This window comes from Cervus canadensis, chromosome 6 (genome assembly GCF_019320065.1).
Source record: "Cervus canadensis isolate Bull #8, Minnesota chromosome 6, ASM1932006v1, whole genome shotgun sequence".
In the NCBI taxonomy this organism is placed as follows: Eukaryota; Metazoa; Chordata; class Mammalia; order Artiodactyla; family Cervidae; genus Cervus; species Cervus canadensis.
Window position 1 is genome coordinate 31,076,916 of NC_057391.1, and position 11,703 is coordinate 31,088,618.

Consider the following 11,703-nt stretch of genomic DNA (forward strand, 5'->3'; position numbering starts at 1 on the left):
GTGGCTCAGCTTGTAAAGAATCTGCCTCCAATGAGGGAGACCTGGGTTCAGTCCCTGGGCCGGGAAGATCCCCTGGAGAAGGGAAGGGCTACCCACTCCAGTATTCTGGCCTCAGAATTCCATGGACTGTGTAGTCCATGAGGTTGCAAAGAGTTGGACACAACTGAGCGACTTTAACTTTCACATGAATATTGGGGTGTGTCTATCTTTTTGAGTAAGTGGTTTTGTTTCTTTCAGATATTTGCTCAGAAGTGGAATTGTTGGATCACATGGTGGCTCTATTTTTAGTTATTTGAGAAACCTTCATACTCTTTTCCCCAGTGGTTGCACCAGTACATTGCCACCAGTCTCCTTCACTTTTGAAGGATACTTTTATAGGATACAGAATTCTAGGTTGGAGGACTTTTCTCTTTACCACTTTAACTATTTCATTTCACTCTTCTTGTTTACATGGTTTTTGCAAAGAAGTCCAATGTAATTATTCCTTAAAAGTAAATTATTTTTCCTCTGGCATCTTTCAGAATTTTTTTATCTTTGATATTTCTTTTATAGTTTGAAAATTATATGCTTAGATGCTTTTCTTTTCTTTTTCATTTTCCTGCTTGATATTTTCTGAGCTGCTTGGATCTGTGACTTGACATCTGACATTAATTTGGGTAAATTCTTAGTCATTATTATTTCATATATTTCTTTGTTATTTTCATTTTTTTCTTCTTCTGATCATTCTATCTTGTGTATACGTACAAAATTACACATTTTATAGTTCTTCCACCATTCTTAAATATTCTGTTCTTTTTTTCCCCACTTTTTATTCTCTTTCCTTTGAATTTTGGAAATTGCTATATTCACATACTCAGGTTTTTTACTCAGCCATGTGCAGTCTACTAGGCTCATCAAAGGTATTCTTCATACTCTTAGTGCTTTTGATCTCTAGCTTTTGGGAAGGGCGGGTGGTCGTATTCTTTATTAGGATTTCTGTCTCTGCATTGCTCATTTGTTTTTGCATTCTATCTTGCTTTATATATTAGAGTGCTTAACATATTGATCATAGTTGTTTTAAATTCCTAGTCTGCTGTTTCCAATATCCCTGTCATATCTGGTTCTGATGCTTGTTGTGACATTTCAGAATATATTTTTGCCTTTTGGTGTGTTTTTTAATATTTTTTTGATTGCTAGACATAATGTGCTGCGTAAAGGAACTGCTGTAAATAAGCCTTTAGTGATACAGTGGTAAAGTGTGTGAGAAAAGAAAGCATTCTATGTTTGTGATTAGGTCTCAGTCTTTAAGTCTAAGGCTTTCCCTCTGGATTGTGCATTTCAATTAATATATATATTTTTCCCCCTTTAGGTGGATCAGGTGGTTTGAAATGACTAGGGTTGGGTATATGGACCCTCCTGACTCTGATGATATCATAGTAGGTCAAGCTGTGGTTCATTAGTGTTTCCTGAGGACAAGCCTTGTCGCAGAGAGTGCTCCAGCATACCTCATAATGGTTCTTCCCCTCTCCGTGCTGGGAGCATGCAGGGATTTTTCTGGTATTTACCGTGGGAACTTGGTTGAGCTGTTAGAGGTAGACTGACAGAAGCTTGGGGACGTCCCTAGGAGTGTTTAACTCCCAGTTGTCTATCCTGAGCCTCCAGCAATTTGTCAATTATAGTTGAGATTTTTTTTTCCCCCCTACCCTGACACTGGTTTCCATGGTGATCTCTACTCATGAGTCTCTGCAGTCTTAGGGGTGGGGTTTGTCCTGTCTTCCTCTCTCATGGATCTAAGAAGAGTTGTTGATATTTTTTGTTGTTATTCCGCTTTTTTTTTTACTTGTAATTGCAGCAGAATGGCAACTTCAAGCTCCTTACATGCTGAAACTGAAACCAGAAGTGAAGTGTGTGCTACTTTTTAAATTTCATTTTATATGTATTGAGAAAGATCTGAGTTTAAATAATAAACAGGATGACTCAAATAATGCTTTTTATTAAAACCATTTTGAAAAACCTTACTACTAATAGATTATGGAGTTTTGAAATACACATATATAGTTTCATTAAAAACAAAATAAGAAATGTGTTCTTTTGTCACTTAACTAGGAATTATTTGTATTTTAGATAATGTTCAGTCATCCAGGCCTAGACATTCAGGACAGAAGTATAGAATATGGACAGCGGCAAATGCCCAAGGAATGTGGAGGCCTGAAGTCCCAAAATAAGGTAAGAAATCTTAGTTTTATCCTCTGATTTGGCATGTAACTAATTAACATATAAGTGAAATTTCCAGTCTTTCTAATTCTCCATGTACTTGAATTGTACTAGAGTTATTTTTTAGTGTTATAAACTTACTTATTTTTTATATATACTTCTAAACCTCATTACTTAAATTTCCTCCAGGTTTCTGGTTTGAGTCTGGGAGATTGTCACAGTGTGTTTATCACCAATAGGAACTGTTGTAACTTTCTGCATCCATCACTCCATCTTTAGTCCACACATGGAATTTTTTTAGCTGCAATTCCAAATATCTGGACAATGAAAGTTTGGAAGCCCAGTCTAAATCATGGGCTTACTTATAAACTAGTCACTGTGTCTTGTCACACTAGTCACTTGTATGGGTGAAGGGAACCGTCATTTTGATTTATGCCCGGAAGATGTACTTTTCCCCCCTTGCCTGAAACAGCCTACCAGAAAGGTGGGAGAGTATGGTGTGCTTTTCAGTCATTTTCAGAGACTTGTTTAGCCAAACCATGAATACGTATACTTTATGTTAGTTTTCTAGGGCTGTCATAACAAAATACCACAGAGTGCCTTGAACAACAAAAATATATTTGCTCACAGTTCTAGAAACTGGAAGTCCAAGATCAAGATGTGGATACATTTGGGTTCTTTCCTGGCCTTTCTCCTTGGCTTGTCAGTGGTCACCTTCTGATTGTGTTCCTTTTTTTCTCTTTAACACACATTTCTGGTGTCTCGCTCTCTGTGTGTCCAAATTTCCTTTTCTGATAAGGACACCAGTCAAACTGGATTAAGGCCTGCCCCAAGGGCCTTAGTTTAATCACTTTTTTAAAGGCTCTATTTCCAAATGCAGTCACATTCTGAGATACTGGGGGTTGGGGCCTCAACATATGAAATTGGAAGAAACACAATTCAGCTCATAGTGTTCTACCCTCTGGTCCCTCTTCTCACATGCAAAATATATTCACCTCATCATAACACTCTGAAAGACTTAACCCATTCTAGTACCATCTCTAGGTCCAGTGTGTGCATACTAAGTCGCTTCAGTCTTGTCCAACCCTATGGACTGTAGCCTACCAGTCTCCTCTGTCCATGGAATTCTCCAGGCAAGAATACTGGAGTGGGTTGCCATGCCCTATTCCAGCGATTCTTCCAACCCAGAGATTGAACCCACATCTTATGTCTTCTGCATTGGCAGGTGGGTTCTTTATCAGTAGCACCACCAAGATCTCATCTAAATACCATCTAAGTCAAGTGTGAGGGAGACTCAGTTTGATTCATCCTGAGGCAAAGTTCCCCTGGGCCCTTGAGGGAAGTGGCCCTACTCCCTTGGTGATAGTGTCATTCCTGAGAATTTTCCAGGGCTTCAAGTTCTGGTTCTATTTTGTTTTTAAAATTACGCTTCAGTTTATCACTTTCCTCTCATATTTTACTATAAACAGCAAAGAGGAACCAGGCTGTATCCTTAGCACTTTTCTTAGAAATTTCTGCTAAATATCCAAGTCCATCACTCACAAATTCTGCCTTCCGTGAAACACTAGAAGACAATTCACCTGCATTCTTTGCCAGTTTATAACAAGGGTCATCTCTCCACCAGCGTCCAACAGTGTATTCATCGTTTCCATCCAGGATCCTCACCAGAAACGCCTTTAACGTTTGTGTTTCTACCAAGCTTCTCTTCACGATTACCTAGGCTTTTTATAACACACACCTCAAAACTCATTCAGCCTCTACCCATTATCCAGTTCCAAAGGCATTACCACACTTCTGTTAGCACAGCATCCCCCTCCTTGCTACTGAAATCTGTATGAGTCAGGGTACTCCAGAGAAACAGAACCAACAATATGTATATATATAAAGAGAAAGACATTTGCTTTAAGGAATGGCTTATGTGATGTTGTTTAGTCTCTAAGTCATGTCCAACTCCTTTGCAATCCCATGGACCGTAGCCCACCACGCCCTTCTGTCCAGGGGATTTCCCGGGCAAGAATACTGGAGTGGGTTGCCGTTTCCTTCTCCAGGGGATCTTCCCAACCCATGGCTCAAACCCACTTCTCCTGCTTGGCAGGTGGGATCTTTCCCACTGAGCCACCTGGGAAGCCCTCTCTATCTGGGAGACCCTACTCCTATGATGGCATAGGTACATATTCAAAATCTTCAGAGTAGGCTGTCATGCTTGAAACCCGAGCAAGAGCTGTAGTCTATATCCAAAGGCAGTCTGCTGGCAGAATTCTTTCCTGCTCTTTCTTGGTCAGTCTTTGTATTATTAAAGCCTTGAACTGGTTGGATGAGGGCCACCTATGTCATGGAGGATAATCTGCTATGCTTATATAGTCCACTCATTGAAATGTTCATCCAAGAAACATCCAAGAAACATCGTCACTTAAACTTGCAAACTAATTGACCAAATATCTGGGCACTGTGCCCCAGGCAAGTAGGCAATAAAATTAATCTTCACTGTTATTATTGCAATTTTCATCTCTTTCATTTCTAGGTCCCTTTGAAATCAATTCGACATGTCAGCTTTCAAGATGAGGATGAGATTGTCAGAATAAACCCTCGCGATATCTTAATACGTCGCTATGCAGACTATAGACATCCCGACATGTGGAAAAATGACCTGGAGAGAGATGATACTGACTCCAGTGTTCAGTTTTCTAAACCAGACAGTAAAAAATCAGACTATCTGTACTCTTGTGGGGATGAAACTAAGTTAAGTTCACTCAAAGACTCTGTGGTATTTAAGACACAGCCTTCCTCATTAAAATTTAAGAAGTCAAAACGAAGAAAAGAAGATGGTGAACGTTCTCGCTGCGTATACTGCCAGGAAAGGTTTAATCATGAAGAAAATGGCAGGGGAAAATGTCAGGATGCTCCAGACCCTATTAAGAGATGCATATATCAAGTTAGTTGCATGCTCTGTGCAGAGAGCATGTTGTACCATTGTATGTCAGACTCAGAGGGAGATTTCTCTGACCCCTGTTCATGTGACACTAGCGATGACAAGTTCTGCTTACGATGGTTAGCCCTAGTAGCTTTGTCTTTCATTGTACCATGTATGTGCTGCTACGTCCCTTTGAGAATGTGCCATCGTTGTGGTGAGGCGTGTGGGTGCTGTGGTGGGAAACATAAAGCTGCTGGATGAAAGCATCCAGTGCCAAAATGAGCTTAAAATCTTTGTGTCCAGGAATTAGCTAACTTGGATTTGTGGAAGCTTTTGGCAAGCATTATGCAGTCTTGCCTGGTATGCTTGGGGCCACACGTGGAGGAAGCAGAACTCATCGGTTCTTGGCATTTCACAAATGCTCGCCATGCCCTTTTCCCTGGAGTGCATGGCATGTTTTGTTACAGGTTGTCAAGAATATTTGCAAAAGGACACCATTTCTGGTTATTGGCAATATAAAGTGAACATAAAATATGATCCAACTAAAAGGGATTAAATTTTTTTGGCATTTTTGTATATTTATGCATTAGGTGATGGGACCTTTAAAGGTTTGAATTCATTAAGATATAAACTAAAAGTGCACTAGGGGACAGTTGGATTTCAATCTAAGAAAAGTTAACACTTGGGAATTGTAAGAAGTAAAACAAGTGCAACTAAATCATTTATTAGTTGTTTTTTGAAAGCAGTTTTATGTATAAATAACAAATGTTTATATTTAACTAAATAAAAGGTACGAATTATTACATATAAAGCTTTTCTTCCCCTTCCTAGTTCTGAAGTAGATGTACATATATCTACTGTCACATTCCATATATTTTGAATATTTTACTCATCTAGTTAATAACGTTTTTATTCCATGTGAATGATTTTATATTTTCATCGTCATTTCCCTTTGGCTACAGTTTATATTGAGTTATATCTGTACATTCTGGTATTCTAAAATCCTTATAAAATATTCTAATAGCCTTGAGTGACCAACTTTTTTTTTTTAAGCACAGATGTAATTGTCTAATGTTATGATGGGAACATAACACTTATTTTTATATAAAAAGAGACTGAGTAAACATTATAGAAAAAGTGAGGTTTTGGGTTGTTTTGTTTTGTTTGTGGTATTCAACCAGCAAGTTGTTTTCTTTCAGAATTTCCTCCTTTCAAAAAAGTATATTGCATTTACAAATGTTTTACAAGGTAAAAAGTGCAACTGGATAGTTAGAGTCAAACAGTTTCCTCCTGAGATTTCCACTTATCATTCTGCTAATCCAGAATATGTTCAGCTGTGTTAATAATATTTTAGCTTAATCCTCAGTGCTTATTATCACATAACAATGATAACTTTTCTCATTTTTATTTTATAAACTGACCAGAAGCAAAATTATGCTAAAGAGTGTTTTAAACTACCCCAGAAAACTATTTAATCCAACATCCTGAATGAAATATCTTGTATGTTTAAATTTATATTCTCTTGCAGAGCATTGTCCTACTGGATGTTTTATTTGCAAAGTAGTTGCATAAATGTTCCACCAAGTTGTTTGAAGTACTTTGGGGTCAAATTGTCTTTTTTTTTTTAAGTGTTACATTGAAACTCTAACCAAGTAAGGGGTTCCTAAAGAACATTCCCTTAAAGGGATAAAGTTGAGAAGTGTGCCTTTTTTTTAATGGCTTGAAGTTTCAGAAATGATCAAAATTAAAATCACACTACTGTTTGAAGCTCATTTTCTATGCAGGTTTTAAAATGTCATTTACATAATCATTCTTTTTACATATCACACTTAAAAGCTTATGTTAGCTTTTTTCTTTTGCCCCAGATCAAACTGAACAATGTACATAACACTATCTGTCTGTAAAATACTTTTTTTTAAGAAAGCATTTATATTTATATGACAGCTTGAACTGACAACATTGTGTATATAGATCATCTTGAAGTATTATTTCACATTGAAAAGAAGAAAAATATATTGATAACTATAGATGTTATGAAGAAGAGGTTATTTCTAGTTTTGTACTAAAAATCAATTGGTTGAACTAAGTCCAAAACATGACACCGTAGCAGCAGTTTTAAGTCTTATTTTTACTGTTTATATATTTGGATGCTGCTACACCAGATGATCTTCATCCCTGAAGTTTTCAGCTAAACTTGGTTTCCTAGAATAGACTGTTAACTTTCAAAATTACTTTTTATTGATAAAATGGAAATACTGGTTTTCCTTGTGACTGAATTTTCATATTTGTAAGTGCTGAGGTTATAATTCAGGTTTGAGCAGGTGTGAATAACTGAAGAAAATAACTTGCTGGCTACATAGGAAAATGCTGTGGAAATGAACTGTGTATATACTTCTGGGAAGAACAAATTTAATCATTTCTTCTGTTGAGCACTAATCAGTATAGTGCAACTCCTGGTTCTGTACTGTATTTTATATGCAACATACATGCTTTAATATTTTAATGTTTGTGCATTAATATTTTCAGTGTGTTTAACCACTTTGCTGCTAAGATCTTTCCGTCCCATACCCAATTTTTCCTTTACAATTTTTAAACAAGTTTCTTCATTAAAAACTATGGTGATGAAATGGTTTTCATTTTACCTTGAATCTTTATAGTTTTAACACACCAAGGTTCCAAAGCAGTCTAGAAGGCTAACTCATAATGTTACCTGAATCCCTTATGTGGAAATTTTCTCATGAGTAAATTAGAATTATTATGTGAAAACAAACGAATAGGTTAAGTTTCTCATTCTTAAACATGTGTATAGATATGTTTGGGAGCATTTTCTCAGTCTGCATACAGATTTGACACTGCCAATTGGCTTGTCCTCTAAAGTCTTTCTTTTCAGTTTTAATCTGATAGTAGAAGCAAATGGCTAAGCAAAACTGTTTAAGTAATAGTGAATACTAAAAGTGAAAACAAGAAGGCTTTGATCTGATGGCTTATTCAGAATTAATAATTCTTAGATGATTTTCCTCTGACTTGACAGGGGAATCACTTGATTTCTGAAGAAATACGAGGTATGTAACTTCAGCACCACCTACTGGATGATTTATAGACCATACGTGAGGTGACAGTTGGGATCTGACAGGGTTCATCATTACTGCCAGTAAAGGGCTATTTAAGGGGCAGCCACCTCCAAATGGAGAAAGCAGGAATAAGAAATATCTCAAAAGAACTGTAAAACCAGTCTTTTCCCTAATGTGTCTTATTGGTCCTGAAAGATTTTAAGCACTTTTTTTCTTACATATCCTGTTTTAAATATTTACCAATATTTGGAACTGGCAATCAAACTTAATGGACGTGCCGAAGCATTTATAGAACCAGTTCTTTTAACTTGTAAAAGCCATCGCTAAAATGGTATTCTTTTCCTCCCATTACCAGACAGGGAGAACTTTTTAGAAAAAATAAACGTCACTGTATTTCATCATGACAACTTCAGAGAGTGTGTGTGTCTCTGGGATGATAATTGGGCAAGGGTTAGAATTTAAAGGGGAAAACTTAAAACTACCTATTTTCATTGGTTACTCAGCAGTGCCTAAAATGAACTTTTGAAGTAATACAAATGCACTTTCAATTCATGTGTATAGTGCCATCTGATATCTTGGGTAAGTCTTGCTTTTGCTTTTTCTCTCCCCGGCCCCTCTTAAGTGAACACCACAGAGATGATTCTTATTATTTATATGTCTCCAAAATGCAGGAAACATGTACTTCCCGCCAGATTCAGAGAAGCTTAAGGATGTTTGTTTTATGGAAATTTACTTTAGGTTTTGTGATAGACTTTGGAATATGTGTTTTAAGATTGGGTTTTTTAGTTTAGCCCAAAGAGACATTAAATAAATATAACATTTTACTACATAAAAATTTGAAAGCTTGTTACCTGGAAAGTGTAAATTCTTAACTAAATATTCTCATTCTTGATTTCCAGGATCACATATCTAAGTATATGGGGAAGCACTAGAAACTTGCATCATTGTTGCACTAAAAAAAAAAAAAGATTGGTCTATACGCCGCAATAATAGCACCATAAGGTGTTTTTCAGAGTCAAAACATCTAAAAAGAAATCACAACCTGAGGTAATATATATAAGCCAAAAAAAAATTTTTTTTTAAAGGGCTCTAAGGTATTAAGGTACTGTTTGCCTAGCAGCCAGGTGGTTATAAAACTTTCATATGCTTTGATACACTGATGTTAGCCATTGTTCTGAAAGCTCCTTAAATTGCATAAGTTGCTAGTTTTGAGATTTTTCAAGAATAATCTAGTTGAAAAGCCTTTGTATTAAAATACACATAGATTTTTGTGAACATTGCCAGTATGTAGTGTCATTTGCTTTCTATTTTTGACCTCAAAAGTGCCTCACTTGTATATTATTTCCATTAAAAGCTTGACTGCATTCTTTCTAATAAGCAATGAAAAGTTGTTTTAACTCATGCCATAATGTATCTCCTTAGATATAGTTGACTAGCTTGACAGTTTTGGCTATATAATGTAAATATGCATATATAAGTTTGTAACTGTTTTTGTTACATCATACCCATGTAATTGGACATATCAGATGATATCATAAGAATTTGTTTTAATTACCTGATTAAACCTATCATGAAATATAAAAGGACTTTTTCTTACTCTTCTAGAGGTTAACAAACTATGAGATAATAATTCTTAAAGGAGAAAGCACTAATAGAAATGGGAGTTTTTGATCACAATTTTAAGGTGTGTTTTAACTGAAAGTTCATGTGTAGTTCATTTTAATGACTTATTTATTCAGTCATGATTGTCTCCAGATTTATTTTGTAGTTTGTTACCTGATACATTATTTGATTTTGGAACATGTTACAACTAAGTCTGGATTAACTTCATGAAATGATATGTGGGAAATTTTTAGCCCACAACTATTACTCTTTCACACACAGAGACACACACACACATATCATAATATCAGCATTTCACTTAGTACTATAAGCAAGAATAAATGAAAAATTATTAGGACAGTGTTCAAAAAATCATAATGTATTTAAACACCAGAATAACTTTTGAATTGCTTTATTACATTTATATTTATTTGAAAAATCAAAAATTAACTTTGTACCTCTATCATGAATTACAAAATACAGTCTCATGTGTTTATTTACAGGTTTTCAGATTTACTTTATATTCTTCACATCAAATTAATACCCACAAGTAAGTGGAATAGTTTTTACACAAGAGGAATTGAAACTAGGGTTTCTGCTTGACTGTCAATATAGTGTCAGGCGCACAGTGGTTCTTAAAGAAAAATCAGCACTAATAATATAAAAGCAGGAGTCAACTCAAAATTTAACTACTCTTAAGGTTTGCAGTTTTAGAGGCATCCTTAAAATAATGACAAAATATATTCATAATAAAAGTATAACAAAATCGTAGTTGAAATGGTGTTTTCTTTTGTCTAGCAGTCTTAATTTTTGCTACATAATGTTTTTAATTGATCACTTTTAGTTCTCAAATAACCCTGTAATGTAAGTATTATCCTCATTTTACTAAAGAGATTTAAGCTTCAAGAGGTTAAAAAATGTACACAAGATCAAATTAGAGGTACCAGGTTTGAACTGTCTTATTCCAAATTCCGTGCTTTTAGTCACAGTGCAATTTTTTGTTTTGTTAAAGAGTCACAGATGTACTTGATAGAATAATCATTGTTCTGTTAAAAAGAAATTTTATTTAAGCTGAACAATATGATTATTTGCCTTAAAAGACAAAAACCTGTCTTTAAACCAGAGTTGCATTTAGTATCAGGGCTACTTCTTACATGTGGTGAAGAGGTTATGTACTGTCTTCCCTCAAACTTATTTCTTACCTGGAAATAATAGAATATCCAAGCAGCTGCATACACTTTGGAATGAAAGTAAGATAGGAAGAATTCCATTTCCTATAACAGGAATAATGTCTCTAACTTCTCCAAATCTATGAAGGGAAGATTTCATGGAGAAGAAATTTCAATAGTGTATTATAATTCTTTTTGAAATTCTTACCCAGAATGACCAACAAGCTTAAATGTGTGTCTTTCATCAGAGGAATCCATGGTGTTGCACTCTCAAAATTTAAGAGAAAACAAGGTTGTATGAATGTAAAAGCTCCCAGCTGGTTAAGTTCTTAACTAAAGTTCTTGTTAAGTTATCGAAGTAAAATATACAGATAACCTGAAACCCCAAAGTTCTTAGAAAGAAATAGGGGTCCAAATCAAATTATTTAAGATTACTGAAAACACTGAGTTCAATGCCATTTTAGGGCTGGAAGACCCCTAGAAATTAGTACAGTACTCTTATTTTACAAATGTAGGAACAGGTCCAACGAGGTTACGATGTTAGTACAAGGTCAACTTCTGTAGTAACCCAGCCTGCGCTAAACTTACACGTTGAACTTCCAACTCTGTGTCTCTTGCAAGCACCTTAATTTTGGGTAAGCCCAAAACTTACCCCGTTCCTTAAACCGTTTTTCTCTCTCCTGCCTTACTGGATGGTGATACCACTGTACATCCAGGAATCGAAGCCAGCAACCTGGTCATTGTCTTTAGTCTTTCA

The 11,703-nt window shown here is 35.7% G+C and overlaps 1 protein-coding gene across 1 annotated transcript in view; it reads left to right on the forward strand.

Moving 5' to 3' along the window:
• SPRED1 (sprouty related EVH1 domain containing 1) overlaps window positions 1–10,548 on the forward strand; it is a 111,264-nt gene extending 100,716 nt beyond the window's left edge. Inside the window, exons 6-7 of the mRNA XM_043471423.1 lie at window positions 2,104–2,205; window positions 4,715–10,548. Coding sequence (XP_043327358.1) covers window positions 2,104–2,205; window positions 4,715–5,365 — 753 coding nt within the window. The 3' untranslated portion in view covers window positions 5,366–10,548. The remainder of the gene's footprint in view (window positions 1–2,103; window positions 2,206–4,714) is intronic.
• The last annotated feature ends 1,155 nt before the right edge of the window (window positions 10,549–11,703 follow it).